Consider the following 16853-nt stretch of genomic DNA (forward strand, 5'->3'; position numbering starts at 1 on the left):
AGTACTTTATCTGAACATAATACAGCTTGACAAGGCTACAGAACAAGCCAAAAGAGAACCCCAAACACGCTATACCACAAAATAATTGCAGTTACGCTATCATGGCGGCCAGGAATAAAAACAAAAACGACAAACAAAAACCGGCAACCCCAGGAGCAGGGAAACTTAACTCATTCTTCAAATTGACTGACACAGGGGGAGATTTAGAACCACCATATACTCACACTGAAGTCGATATGCAAGAGAGAACACAGTCTTCAGATGGAAGCAATTCACCCATAACAAAAGCGGACCTCTGCTCTCTTCCTACTAAACAAGATTTGACCACATTTATGTTACAGGTTAACAAAGCCATTAAAGATGGATTGGCAGACATCAAGAGAGACATAAATGCACTGGGAAATAGAGTACAACAATTAGAGGAACAGACAGAGGAAACTGTCATGACGACAGACACAATGGCCTTAGAATTGCAGCAACAAAATTCCACTATTCTTCAGCTACAGGCACAACTTGAAGATTTAGATAATAGAGGCCGGCGCCAAAATCTCCGTATCAGAGGGGTGCCAGAAAAAATTCTCCCTGCACAACTGCAATCTTATGCTCAGAATTTGTTCCGGTTTCTGCTGGAATCAGGCAATAACGACACAGTCACTATAGACAGAATACATAGAGCCCTCAGGGCGAAGCCTTCAGACACAGCACCACCACGGGACATTGTCCTTTGTTGCCACAAGTTTACAGATAAGGAGAGGATTCTACAAGCAGCAAGGAAAAAGCCATCCATTACATTCGGCGAGGACAGGCTTCAAATATATGCAGATCTAAGCCCAATGACACTTGCAAAACGCAAAGAGGCACGATACCTCACTCTGCATCTGACTGAGCTAGGGATCCCATACAGATGGGGCTTCCCTTTTTCAATAAAAGTGGTCAAGGACGATAAAACGTATGTATATAAAGAACCTGAGGATATTGACCAATTCTGCAAACACCTAGAAATCCCTCAACCTTCCTTGCCAAAATTACGGGACAACAAAGATGAACAAAGAGCAACTCTCCCACCGCACCCTCAACGTCCAAAATGGGTGACAATACCCAAGAAAAGGAAAAATGGTCAGGTGGCAGGTGATAGTGAAGAGAACGCAGAAACATAGACCACCTGATAAGATCTGGACACTTTCTTTATTTTTGGGTGAAAACCAATGGACACTCTTATGTGGTATAGTATAGCACAGCCTAGTCAGAGAAAGATACATGGGACATATTCCACTATCCCCAAACAAAGCCCTTATTACCACCCCCTCCCCCGGGGGGCTGGCCGTCTGGTAGATTACTGGCAAATTTACTGCCTTTCAACCCCTTACCCCCTTTCTCCACTTTTCTCCTTCCGCCTTTTCTTGTTCCCACTTTTTCCCCCCTCTCACTTTCCCCCAGAACTTCCCTATAACAGGGAACTCTAACACCTAATAACGTTAGTGAAGGGTTGTGGGCCAGGCGGTTGGGAGGAGTTCGGGAACTAGTAATGATGATTGGTAAAATGTTTACATTATTTTTCTACTTGTTTATAAATGTTAATTTTCTTGTATTTTTTTTTAAGTTCGTCTGCTGCGACTCTTCAGGGCAATACTCACCCTCTCCTCATAAGGAACATCTGGATACTGATCAGGTACTCTCTCTCATTTCAATACACTACACAGGTCTGGTACAGGACATGGTTTGTAAACATAGGATAAGATATGATATCATTAAACAAATGCGCAAGTATAACCTAGTATATATAGATGGCTGACCCAGTTATATCAATTATCACGCAAAACACAAAGGGACTCAACTCACCTACCAAACGTTCTATAGCCCTTAGAACCTTCAGGAAACATAAAGATTCCATTATTTTCATACAGGAAACTCACTTTTTAGCTTCAGCAGCTCCAACATTCAAATCCAGAGATCACCCAGTAGGGTATTTTAACTCACACACTGCGGCAAAAAGAAATGGGGTAGGAATCCTTTTTCACCGAAACATACATTTCACTCTACTGAATAAGGCCTCAGACAAAGAAGGGCGTATAATGATTCTCGTAGGAACACTGTTCAATAGACCAGTGACTTTAGTAAATGTATATGCGCCAAACAGTGGCAGACACAAATTTTACCAACACTTATCAAAGTTAGTCACAACACACAGGAAAGGCATGTTAATACTAGGAGGTGATTTGAATGTAGCACTAGATACAGCATTGGACACCTCTACAGGCAGGGCTACACCTGGATCTAGACCGCCTAACGCAGTATATAATTGCTTTGCACAGCTAAGTACACTTGATGTATGGCGCATACAACATCCAAGACAAAAAAACTACACCTTCTTCTCTCACCCATGGTCTATATATACACGAATAGACTACATAATGGTAGATAGAAACCACATGTCTTTAGTAAGAGATTCAGATATACTACCGACCCCTTGGTCGGACCATTCAGCCGTCCTAGTAACCCTACAGTGGCCGCACCACCCAGTCACCCCTTTTATATGGAGGATGGATGACTCATTATTGAGACACCCAGCCACATTGGAAGCCCTGACTAAATCACTAAAAGAATATTTTCGCCATAATGCGACACAAGACATTACACCTGCCACTTTGTGGGAAGCCCACAAAGTGGTATTACGTGGAGAGTGCATTAAACACACAGCATACAGACGAAAAACTTACAATGACAGGACTAACACGCTGACGGAAAAGATGAGACAATTAGAAATAACCCATAAAAATAACCCAAAGGACTCAACATCCTTCAAACAACTAACAGAAACCAGAAAGGAACTAAATGCAGTCCTAACTAAAGAGGCACAGAGGAAAGCCCTTGGAATTAAAAAGATGTATTATTATGAAGGAAATAGGACAGGAGCGCTACTTGCTAAAATGTTAAGAAACCAAAAGGTATCGTCACAAATACACAAACTAGTAACAACAGAGGGAGTGGAGGTCGTAGATAGCAAACACATAGCTAACCATTTTGGCTCTTACTATGAAGCACTCTATAACTTAGACACTAACAACACTGCCGAACACCAAGAACACATGAAAGAATACATTAGACAGGCAAACTTACCACAGCTGCCGAATGTTAACAGGGAGGAACTGGAATCACCCATCACTATAACAGAGATCCTAACAGCAATCCAACATTTACCGTCAGGTAAAAGCCCTGGGCCGGATGGTTTTACTAATTCATACTATAAAGCATTCAAACATATACTAGCTCCACATCTACTAAAATTGTTCCAAGCACTGGATGATAATCATCACCTCCCACGCGAAATGCTATTAGCGCATATATCAGTTATACCTAAGCCCAACAAACCACTCACCGAACCAAGCAGCTACAGACCTATATCCCTCCTAAACTCCGATATCAAGATATTAGGCAAAATACTAGCCAACCGGATAAATAAAGTATTATTACAACTCATTCATTCAGACCAAGTGGGATTTGTCCCGGGGAGGGAAGCAAGGGACAATATTATTAGAGCCCTAACATTAACTACTTATGCCAAATCACACAACATCCCCACGATCTTGATAGCCACAGACGCGGAGAAAGCGTTTGATCGCATTAATTGGGCATTCCTAAAAGAGACGCTAGTAGCACTAGGATTTGGATCGAAAATGATAACACGTATCCTCCAATTATATAGACAACCAAGTGCCAAAGTGAAAGCGAATGGCATGCTGTCCACCCCCTTTAACATCCAAGACGGGACACGACAGGGATGTCCCCTGTCCCCAATCCTATTTATCCTGTCAATGGAGGTATTTGCTGCACACATCCGACAAAACCAAAAGATCCATGGCATTAACATCGGCCCACATAACTTTAAAATCGCATTATACGCAGATGATGTGCTGTTCACACTCACAAATCCCCAACTCTCTGTACCAGAGACCCTGAAGGAAATCAAACATTTCGGAAGTTTCTCGGGCTTCCTGGTTAATACACAAAAATCAGAGATAATGAATGTATCCCTGACGCCACAAAGATTCCAACTAATAACAGATACTTGCCCCTTAAAAATACAAAAGAAATCCCTAAAATACCTCGGAGTACAACTCTCCTCTGACACATCACAGCTGTTTAATGATAACTATCTTGCACTGGCACGAAACATACAACGGGACTTAGGCACTTGGGCAGCGAAACCAATCACATGGTGGGGACGCATACAGAGTATAAAAATGACAACATTACCCAGAATATTATATATAATACAGGCCCTCCCCATCCCTATCCCTAGGTGGTATATACCCCAGTTACAGAGACACATCAACTCATTTATCTGGAACAAAAGCAAACCTAGAATCAATAGAGAAAATATGTATAGGAGGCCAGAAAATGGAGGTCTGGGGGTCCCACACATAGCAGATTATCATGAGGCAGTCACATTACAAAGGATTTTAGACTGGCATAGATCCAGGGACACAAAGGCATGGGTGGCGATAGATTCCCATATCTTGAGGGTCCCAGAGGTAGGGGCGCTCTGTTGGGTACCAAAAGAATTGAGACCCCCTCAATGTACAGAATTAGCAATACATAAACATACTTTTGATACCTGGGATAGCATTATCGCACGAAAGAAGCATATTTCGGGGGTGCGCTCTCCTCTATTCCCTATCCCTATTAACGCAGAGTTAGTGGGGGGTTTAGATAAAGGAAAACAAAGGACCCAATAATGGGGTTATTCCACACCTTTGACGAGGTTCATAAGAAAAGGAAAACTAGACAATAGAGAAAACTTAATGACAGTTGCAGAAGGTAGATATTCTACCTGGTTAAAATATTCACAACTGGCACATTTTATTCATACCTCCCCACATAAACAGGAGTTCCTAAGAGAATTAACCCCTTACGAAACACTCTGTTCTAACACGGAAGAGATCAGACACACACTCTCTATCTCAAAAAGACTAATACAATCTGAACACACTCGGAACTTACCTACATATACATCTAAGTGGCAAGAAGAACTAGACCATAACATAACAGAGGAAGACTAGATTAGGATCTTTAAAAATACTAAGAAAATTTCAACATCACCACAATTATTAGAATTGAATTTTAAAGTCATCATGAGGTGGTACCTAACCCCTTCAAGGTCACATTCAATCTACCCAGGTGTTAGCGACAGATGTTGGAGAGGATGCGAAGAGAAGGGCACTTACCTCCATATGTGGTGGAATTGTGGGAGACTTAAAGACTTCTGGTTAGACATAGAGAGACACTTCAGGCAGATATTAACACCCGAGTTCACACTAACACCCAGCGTGGCACTACTGAATGACACAACAAAGATAACATGCACCCTCAGACGCACTCTTTTACATTTAGGAATGTCAGGAGCAAAAGCATTAATCGCCCTGAATTGGAAGAGCCAGACACCACCCTTCATAAGTACATGGAAAGAAAGGGTAACTGATATACTGGTATTGGAAGAATATGGCTATCAGAGAAGGAACAAGCTAAATCTTCTGGTGGAGGTCAGATTCTTATGGGATGAGGTGATAGAGGGACCTAGGGCGGATATAAGACAAGCACACTAGAATAATAATACATATTTGCTACATTTAACAACACAGCTGAGTTCTAGAAAGTAAGATGGGCATAACCTTTTATACCTTTGTGTTAACGTTTTATTACGATCCTACCAAGACCTAAACAGCAAAGAGAGAGAGTGACGAGAGACCAACAGAGCACCAAACAAGGGGATAAACAGCCCCACCTATTTAATGCCCTGTGGAGCGCAGCGGACGAAGTCCCTTAATAACAGGGGACTGTATCTCTATTTTATTTCGCTTCCAAGTAAGTTTTCTTGTTTTGCTATTTTTGCCTTTTATGTTCTTCTGTTATATTTATTTCTCTCTCCGTTTAAAGAGAGGGAAAGAATGAGAAAAAGCTCAACATTTAGATAAAACTTCATATACACATATATATTTATGTCACCTCACATAAGGACGTAACAGACTACAGATAGATCTATACTGAGGTGAACATAACAAAGACCTAGATGCAATTGGACTGAAATATGAATGTTTCTTTTTAAAGAGCAACATGTAACCACTCTGTTCTTTCTTTTTTTTGTCCTTTTCTCTTATATTCTGTGTTGACAAGATGTAAATGTTGAGCAATGACAATAAAGCATTTGAAACTTAAAAAAAAAAAAAAAAAGAATATTAAACATCACTAGATTTTGTGTAGAAATGTGCTTATCCCATGTTCCTAAAGAGAGGCCAAAAAGCAAATACTGTAACTTGCAATTTCTACACATTCACTAGCTGGTTTTCAGCAATTAGCAGCATTTTGAAAACCTTGGTTACAGATGTTGCTTTCAGGTCTATGTAGGGAGAGTTAGATAAAGCTCATTTTTTGCACAAGCAAGGAGGTGTTTAAAGGGACAGTCTACTCCAGAATTGTTATTATTTAAAAAGATAGATAATCTCTTTATTACCCATTCCCCAGTTTTGCATAACCAACACGGGTATATTAATTTATGTTTTACCTCTGTGATTACCTTGTATCTAAGCCTCTGCAGACTGTCCCCTTATTTCAGTTATTTTGACAGACTTGCATTAGCAAATCAGTGCTGACTCATAACTAACTCCACGGGAGTGAGCACTATATGACACATATGAACTAGCACTGCCTAGATGCAAGCCTTTAAGAGCTTAGAAATTAGGATATGAGCCTACCTAGGTTTAGCTTTCAACAAAAAAATACCAAGAGAACACATTTGATGATAAAAGTAAATTTGAAAGTTATTTAAAATCGCATGTCCTATCAAAATTATGAAAGTTTAAGTTTGACTAGACTGTCCTTTTAATGCCTCTTTAAAAAAGAAAGGAAACTTTTACATGCGTACAATGTGAGCAAAGCAACAAAAGAATTGAAAAACAAAAGACAAGCAGGCTATTGGATTAATTGGATTGATATTCCCTCTTGCCTAGGTTTCTCCCTCACCTGTATACTTTTTCCCCATATTCTCAGTCTTTTTCTCAACTCTTAGTCTGTCATGCTTATTTGTATTCCCTTTCCTCTGTGACATCTGTCAGTCCTTCTAGTGTAGATGTTTATTTCTCAGTACAACTGCTATACGCTATGTTTTCCAACTAATGTCAATATTATCAAAGCAATTCCCACTATCCACAAAAATACCGAATACTTACAAATGATATATGAAAGGTTAATGGATAAACATATCACTCCTTGTTCTGTTCTATGAACAGAGAGGGGAGAAGCCTTTTCAGTACAATTTCATAATTAACAAGTGCATAATAAAAAGACAATGCAATAACACTTACTCTACATTTCAAATAAGCAGTAGGTTTTTTTTCTGGCAAATGTATTTTTCTTCCATTTTCTGGCCCCATGTATCATGTGACAGACTTCAGCCAATAACAGACTAGTATACGTATACCGTGTGAGCTTATGCACATGCTCAGTAGGAGCAGGTGGATATAAACATTTTGATAATGGAAGTGACTTAAAACTGCATATTCTGTCTGAAACATGAAAGTTTAGTGTCCCTTTAAAGGGCCATGAAAGTCAAAGTTAAAAGGGACACAGAACCCAATTTTTTTCTTTCGTGATTCAGATAGAGCATGCAATTTTAAGCAACCTTCTAATTTACTCCTATTATCAATTTTCTTCGTTCTCTTGCTATCTTTATTTGAAAAAAAAGGTATCTAAGCTAAGGAGCCAGCCAAATTTTGGTTTAGTACCCTGGACAGCACTTGTTTATTGGTGGGTACATTCCACCAATCAGCAAGAACAACCCAGGTTGTTCACCAAAAATAGGCCAGCATCTAAACTTACATTTTTGCGTTTCAAATAAAGATACCAGATTAGATTAGAAAGTTGCTTAAAATAGCATGATCTATCTGAATCACGAAGGAAAAAATTTGGGTTCAGTGTCCCTTTAAACTTTTGTTATTGAGATCAAGCATACTAATAAAAAACACAAACAAAAAAACACATAAAAATGTACTTATTATTGTCAAATCTACTGGTAACTTTTGCTCCACGAGAGCATACGTAGAAAGGCTTAGGAGTGTAACATCTTGAGCATTATATGTCACCAGTGTTTAGAACAATGTTTGTAACAATGTTATGCACCAAGGCTTACTCCTGAGCCCTATCTAGACATTCTCTCATTGAAAGGAGCAAAGTTTCTACAAAGGATACCAAGATAAAGAGGTAAATGTGAGAACAGAAATATATTGGTATTTTTTTAATTGTGTACGATAACTCCCTTTGAGAAAATAAAATAAATAAAACATATATATATCATGCTTTATAACTGGTATAATGAGGAGCCCATCCATAATCTCCCTGAACTTTTTTTTGTTTAAATATAACAGAAGACCTAATTAACAATATTCTCCGTAAATTTGTGTCTGTATGTGTAAGATTCTAGCGCTGCGGAATCTGTTGGCGCTCTACAAATAACCGATAATAATAATAATAAGATGTATTATTGCTGTGGGAGATATTTGCAGTTGTGCAAGCAAATGAACGGGGGTCCCTACAGCCCTAGAGGAATAACATTTCCTTGCACTTTCATGGTTATATAATATCCCTTTAGATAATAGATTTAGCACATAGCACAACATGTGTGATTGACAGTGCTGCAATAGGATTTGTACATTCTACAAACACAGTGTGCCAACTTTGCTACTTACAACATGCCACCAGACTTCAGACTCAGAATTCACTAACTAACTTTCACTCGCCACTGTTAAATTTCCACTCGCCAATGGCTAGTGGAAATTTTGAGCCCTGTATAAATGCATTGGTGTCAATGTCCCCAGCTGTTGGCAAATCAGGTGTTAGAAGATGTAATTTTATGACTATGGACCCAGCTCAAAGGGGTTAAACACACAGTAGAAGTGATGGAACCCATCACTGATCCAACAGTGCTAGTTGAACATCTTTGTCATGCAATTAGTATTGCCGATTGGATCAGTGACAGCCAGGTTCCTGCTCAGGACCAGCAGTGCCCCTCGGGCCCTGAGCAGCACTTCTACTGTGTGTTTAACCCCTTTGTGGGGCTTAAACATACATTAGAACAGGTTCAATAGTTAAAACACATGAACATCAGTTGTAGTTCTGTATAAGGACCTATGGGTGTAAGGAACTGTTACTAATCGCAACATGCGGTATATATGTGGGTGTTAGGTAGGACCCGAATTTCAACCAATACAGAGATTTAGAGATAGATAGAAGTACATAGGAGTACACATAACATGGAGCAATGATGGCAAAGTCCTAATAGTCTACTGTTCATACAGCCAATGACCCCATTAATTATCATACAAACGGGCACTTAAACACAAGTGTATGCGCACACATATAGTGAACCCTGTTTTCAAATGGTCATACCTAGGCTGCAGAGACTATTGGAATGTAGTTACCGTGTCATCAATGCAATTGTATAACTCCTGAAGTCCGTCACCTGTATTGTCCTCCTCCCGTTGTTTAGCTTGCATCCGTCAGTTTGTGTAACGTGTGTCCATTAGCCATACACCATCCGTTTATCTCTCACATATACAAACATCGAGCGGCTCCGCTCTACATCATCAGAGAACCATAGGTCTCTCCTCTGGTTTCCCCCAGCAACGTTCACAGCTCTCTCTCACTGTGACTCAGGAACTGAAAATAGGAATGGAGTCCCAGTACTCCACGTAGAAATAGAAAAAAAAGATCCAAAGCAGTGCCGAGTTGATAAGACCAGTAGTGCAAATAAAATCCAGTAGCTCTCATGTAGAAATAAAACAAGTATTATTTATTTGAATTCCATTAAAAAGTAGGCAGACTCCAACATGTGAGCAATAAAAAACAACAACAAAGTCTGGCCGATTGCAGTCAATCAGACCGTAGTCTTAGACATAAAATACAGGTAACAGGTGCATGCTATTTAAAGCTGCAACTCTTCTGTGATTGGTGTTTACTAAATAGAGCTCACAATATTTTAACCCTTAAGGTGCTTATCATACATTAGTGTGGGAAACCCTATGACTGAATCAGATACTAATGAAGTAAAGGATGAGTATAATAATGATATTTATATATACTAAATATACGCTAATTTCAAAATAGAGAAGGTATGAACAATATATACATGGGAATCATCATAAATATAGGAATCATTAAGGATACAAGTTAAATATATATATATATAAATTTAGACAAATACACACTTGTCAAAGTTGTAAAAAAAAAAAAAATTGTGCAAATATGCAACCAAAATTTAAATACAATTAACTGTGTCTATTATTTGAATACATACATAGATATTAGTACAGAATTGTGTAACTTTCCATACAACTAAGTACCATAAGTAGTGACACTATATTCTTAATGTAGAAGCCAAGAAACAAAAAGAGGTGTAACTATATGTCAAATACGGAGTCAACAATCTGTACAATGTGTAATAAAAACTACTAAAAATACTTTGTATACCCATATGATGATAAAAATGTATAACCCGGGGAAAGTTAACCCTCTACTTGGATAAAACTAAACATATAGTAGCATTTAAGTCCAGACATACCCTAAATGTGTATGCTCAAATACACCAAATAAGTTCATCAATATGAAGCTTAATCAAGACATATATATTTAAGGGACCTAACCCCATTACTTCATATAGTAATGCAAGGTACAAACCCTACCTATGCCAGTAGTTGATTATATCAAACTCTAAATTGAATCCTTTAGGTAGCAGGCTAGGGTCGATAGCTGTAAAATGACATTCTCTAATAGATTAAAGCATGTCATTTTTCAACTATTACGGCCCTTTAATCTAAATTTCTTACTTGTCAAGTGAAACCATCTAAAATAGGCTCTCATATAACTACAGTAGGATATGCTTTAAACAAAACTTTCATAACAAAAAAATATGTAACATTTCTTCATTACAACATAATAAATATTATTTCTATGATTATTAATATGTTGTTAGGTTCTTGCATTCATCTAGGGCTTGATACAACATATAGTGCATGGTGTTTGCTATCAGATAACTAAATAGCTTGTGGAACTGATGCATTAACATCAATCCCTTTCCTGGTGACACACTATCCAAATGAGTCTGTAAAGCCTAACTAAAAGCTTCAGAGACCTAAGAGACACTTTTAAAAGCTCCATTAGTCGTTAGACATAAGATGGACAATGTCTGCTTTCCATTCCATAAAAATCAGAAGCATTTTAAAGAGACATGAATCTCAAAATTAAACTTTCATGATTCAGATGGAGCATCACATTTTAAGAAACATTTCAATTATGTCTGTTATTAAAATGACCTTCTACCTTTGTTGAAAAGCATACGTAGACAGTCTTAGCAAGGCACTTCTGGGAGCTAGCTGGTCATTGGCAGCTATACAGTTACACCTCTTGTCATTTGCTCACCAGAAGTGTTCAGCTAGCTCCTAGTGGTGAATTGCTGGTCCAGGCCCTGATAATCAAAAGTGCCACTAGGCAGCAAGATTCAAAAGGGATCCGTCGCAACGTTCGAGAAAGCAGGCAAAATATTCAAAAGGGCAGACAGTATTGTTTAAAGGCAGCATCGCCGAGAGGCAACTTACCATAGATTTCAGTGGGTGCAATGCTGCTCTGATACCAGCGACATATTCAAAGTAGCATCACCACCTACATTAAATGTGTAATGTAAATTATCCCTTAAAACAGGACTGTATGACGATACAATTTACATGTGTCAACAGGCACTCAACCCCTAAGTCTTACAATACAATAGTGAATTAAACATATCAATAATACACCTATAGAAGCAGGGGGATTGTGGGTATTTGAAATATGTTTATATAATGTTTAATGTATATTTATTGTATAGTATAATGTTAGAGTATGTAAACTGTAAACGTGATTATACTAATCTTTTGTTGTATTTTTTTTGTCTTTTGCGTGTATTTTTATTTACATTATATTGAGAATGTGCATTTGCAATAGCTATATTCATATTTCACAATATTGCGATCGCTATTGCACAATCGTGTTTTACTTATAAAATTGCGATCACACTGTAGCAAACATGTTCTATAGTAATATTAATATATATCTATAGATGTAGATATAGATATATATTATAGAACATGTTTGCTACACTGTGATAGCAATAATACAAATAAAATATGAATGAGGTCGCAATATTGTGAAACATGAAAATGCGATCACAATATAATGTAAATATGAATATTGAGAATGCGCAATCACAATCTTAAAATAAGTAAAAATACACACCTAATGACACAACAGAAGATTAGTATAATCCCGTTTACATACATATTCTAACATTATACTATGCAATCCTCCAGCTCTTACAGTTTTAACAGGAAGTTTTTTGGGGTTTTTGTCTTTATTAAGAAAGTCATGACAGATATTTAGGCATTTCGTCTGAGTTTACTGGGAAACCTGTATTTTAATGGGGACATATAGCTGTGGGTTTCTAATATTCAAAGCATCGTCAGCACAACAAGGTTCAGTCAATTTTTTTTATTATATATCAACTGACCGACGGGCTACGAACCTGACGAACCCAAACAGGCAATTTCTCATCGGTCTGTTGGTGTTTTGAATATTAATGCCCCAGATCGGCCTTTAACTTTATGTTTACCCCCTTTGCGGGAGTTAAACATATAGTTCTATGCAAGCAACAGTCCAATAATAAATAAAACTAATATTTTTTGCACGTACATGTCTCTTAAAGCTTTCAGTTATGTTCTTTAAAGGGCCCTTATAGTAAAAAATGACATGTTCTAATTTGTAATAGTAAAACTAGTGACCCTACACCTCTCTGTGTTTAACCCACGCAAAGGGGGTTCAGCCCGGGAGCTGTGTGTTTATTGCAGAACAATGTCCTGTTAAGCTGATGTATTACATTAAAACAATGGCTGGGTTTTTGTATTTTTGCCATGGCTCTTGAGGGTCTCTTTATTTAAAGAGAAAACTTTACCCAGAAATCTAATGTACTTGACTAAAAATACTTATGTAACAATAACATATAAGTGCAGCAAAGGCCCATTTCGTTTGGCCAGATATGCTCATACACTCCACCATATGAGTTTTCCAGTTTGTTTTTAATTTCTGCCTAACAATTAAAGGAAATATACTTTAAGGAACTTGTTTTGTGAACATTATATATATATATATATATATATATATATAAAGGAAATTAACCATATACACACCTGTCACACACTGAATACCTATTACTTTTGGCAGATGTTTTACTGATGCAAAATGTTGTTGCAAGGTCATTTTAGCATTAAAACTACTACATATATGTGTCCCGAAGTTCTCAAAAGGGTTGCAATTTTCAATTATTTGCAATATTAGACCTTTAACAAATTTGTTAAGATCCATCATGTGAGAAAGTAGATGAAGAATCAAAGGGAAGTTTAGAGAGAACACAGAAGGTGTGTTGGGTAAAATAGAGGATAATTTTCCAGGACAAGGAAGATTTAATAAACAGTCAATGAGGAAATCACAATGTTGTCTTTCCACTACTAACATTAAACAATATATTCTGGCTTTACTGGGCTGCATTAGAGCCATCAGTATAATTTCAGAGGTGTAAGAATGACTTCAACTGCAGGGTCCCCAGCATCCCCTTTCAATGCACATATTGGTAAATATGTAAGGTTGTCGGGTATATATATATATATATATATATATTATATATATATATATATATATATAATATATATATGTGTGTGTGTGTATATATACTATATAGGTGTGTGTATGTTAAAAATAATATATATGTGTGTGTATATATATATATATTATATATATATATATATATATATATATATATATATATATATATATTTTATACACACATATATATTATATTTAACATAACACACACACACCTATATATATATATACACACACACATATATTATATATAGGTGTGTGTGTGTGTATGTTAAATATAATATATATGTGTGTATATATACACACTGTATATGTGTGTGTGTGTATATATATATATATATATATATATATAATATATGTGTGTGTGCGTGTGTTTAACTGACTATATTTATATTTTTATATATGTATGATAAAATATTTTATTTGAAAAAGGTATCTAAGCTTTTTTTTGGTTCAGGCTCCATGGACAGCACTTGTTTATTGGTGGATGAATTTATCCACCAATCAGCAAGAACAACCCAAAAAAAATGGGCCGGCATCTAAACTTTCATTTTTGCATTTCAAATAAAAATACCAAGAGAATGAAGAAAATTTGATAATATGAGTAAATTAGAATGTTGCTTAAAATTGCATGCCCTATCTGAATCACAAAAGAAAAAAATGTGGGTTCAGTGCCCCTTTAACTGTATTGAACAGGTCTCTGGCTTATTTGTAAGTATGTGCCCCTTCCTTTTTGTTTGTGTCACTAATATACACATTTGTTACCTCTTTCCTTTTGCTTCATCTCTTTCTGTTTGTTTCCCTGCCTTTTTCTTATGTACTCTGTATATCTATGTAGCTGTTTACAGATCTGGCCTAATATATTGTTACTGCACAATCATCTAAGTTTGCGTTCTGTGTTTTTCATTCTTTTTATAATGTAATGAGGTTATATCTGAAAGAATGGTCTGACGTCTTGCTAATGAGCCTGGAATACATATAGAGGAGGCAAGAGAAACATCATCTCCCCTGTCCCTTGTTCCTTTAAAGGGACATTAAACTCTAAATGTAATTTCACGTAACATGATTATAATTATGCAGTAAAAACAAAACACACTGTACTTTCATTATTTATTTTGCCTGCTTTTTCCTGCAATTTAGCTTTGAATATTGTGGCTCTTCTACTGTCCCCAGAGAAGTTGCAGAGCATCTCAATGTCATAATTATGTACAACTGTGTCCCAAGTCATTGTCAAATCAGGACAGCTCACACAGAAAACCTTTTTTTCTGCACAGTAACATTAATGCCTTAAATATAAAAAAAACCTAATACATTTAAAAAAAAAATTGTATTTTAGATAGTACAGAGAACATTTAGAATATCACGTCGCTTTATAAGATGGAATCTCAGTTTCTGAAGTTTTATTTTTAAACGTCTTTAATTTACTGCTAAATTTGTCAACGACCACCATTACATGGTCTCATTCACAACAAATTGTAACACAATATTTTGATAAATATGTAGCAGTGAAGATGCATTAAACAATTATAGTGAAGAAATACATGCTCTAGCGTGATAGAGACTGTGTCATTTAGATACCTGTTTACTCCTCTGTGTACATAATGGCCCATTAAAAATATGCAAGTTTCTACTTTCTGGTTTATCTGCAACCATGTCATGATCCAGCAAGAGGGATTTATAGCAGAATCAGAAAATGATTACATAAATGAAAAAAAGGGAATATTGGTATCTCATGAATGTCAGTGGTGCATCAAGCATAAAAACAGAAATTGTTGGAAACAGAACCTATATAGGGGTTTTATTCAATACTGTAGTTGGACTTGCAACACAGTTACAAACATGTTGCCATAATACATGTATATGATTATTGATATAAAAACTGCAGTGAATAAAGTTAGCAAAGCTGTTGTTAAGTTTATCTTAAGGAATAAATTACTTAGTTTTTGGAATAACTATGTAAAGGGTATTTTAAAGCTCACTATAACTGCCCCCTATAGATGCACTTTAATATAAAAATGTATTCAGTGTGTTCTTTTTAAACTCCTGTCAAATTTATATAGTTAAATTGCGTTTCCATGATGATTCCAGTGCAAATAATTAAACAAAAACAGGTCTTTAATCATAATTTAAATAAAAAAGTAAAACTGATGTTTGGCTATAAACATGGATACCCTTATCAAATTTGGTGTTCAAAACTGTAGATGTAAAAGTTCGCTCACACTTCTAATACAAAAAACAGTAATTAAGTTCAGAAAACTAAACAGCTGAGCAGTTTCACACTAAAGGGACTTAATGGGTTAAAAAAAAAGCAGCAGATATGATATCACCCAGCCTTGCCATGCGGCATTCACTGTGACACTCAGAACACACACACTGTACATTACCTCTACTTTATTCTGTTCTTCCATTCTGTTGTGCTGGTTACGGTGCAGGTGCAGAATTCTTCTGTGTATTTCCCCCCAGGTTTAAGCCACAAGCTATCCGCCGCCTGCTGTCCCACCCCAGCTTCCTGTATACTGTTTGTATCTGTCATACAGAAAGGGAGGAGCAACACTCAAAGTTGTGCTGTAGAAAAATCACTGGAAAAAATGAAGGGCTCATAACATAGTATATAACTAGAGATGCTGCCACCATGAGGTCAGATATGAGAATTCAATTTGTAAAGTATAAATACAGTAATAGGTGCAGCCCCCTGATTAGTTTCTTATTAGTTTCTTTTTAAATTATTCGTACAATACCAACAATGTTAATTAGACTGATTATTGATAAACATGCATAAAACAAAAGTAAAACATAACGTGTTTAGTTAACAATTACTTTAATTACAATTTTAATCTCCCTAAATAGCAGTGAGCTTATGCAAGCCAAACCTATGCGTGCTTTTACCATAGTTGCCAACATTTGAAAAAAATTTCCAGGGACACTTTGCAGCTATCAATTACCTGCATTGGAATGTTTAACCACCCCCCCCTGCCCTAAAGCCCCGCCCACTTTGCCAAACCCACATAATTAGCATAATTTAGCTCTGCCAATTTATTTAAGGTGCAGAATATATATATATATATATATAATATATATATATTATATATATATTATATATATATATATATATATATTTA

The 16853-nt window shown here is 36.6% G+C and overlaps 1 protein-coding gene across 2 annotated transcripts in view; it reads right to left on the reverse strand.

Moving 5' to 3' along the window:
* The window catches only part of DYNLT3 (dynein light chain Tctex-type 3), an 83771-nt gene extending 67490 nt beyond the window's left edge, over window positions 1-16281 (reverse strand). The window contains exon 1 of one of the 2 annotated variants that reach the window (XM_053704627.1): window positions 16119-16281. In XM_053704627.1, coding sequence (XP_053560602.1) covers window positions 16119-16142 — 24 coding nt within the window. In that variant the 5' untranslated portion in view covers window positions 16143-16281. The remainder of the gene's footprint in view (window positions 1-16118) is intronic. The other variant, XM_053704626.1, reaches the window with a different exon arrangement.
* Window positions 16282-16853: the final 572 nt, after the last annotated feature.

The sequence above is a fragment of the Bombina bombina genome, chromosome 3, assembly GCF_027579735.1.
Source record: "Bombina bombina isolate aBomBom1 chromosome 3, aBomBom1.pri, whole genome shotgun sequence".
Lineage (NCBI taxonomy): Eukaryota > Metazoa > Chordata > Amphibia > Anura > Bombinatoridae > Bombina > Bombina bombina.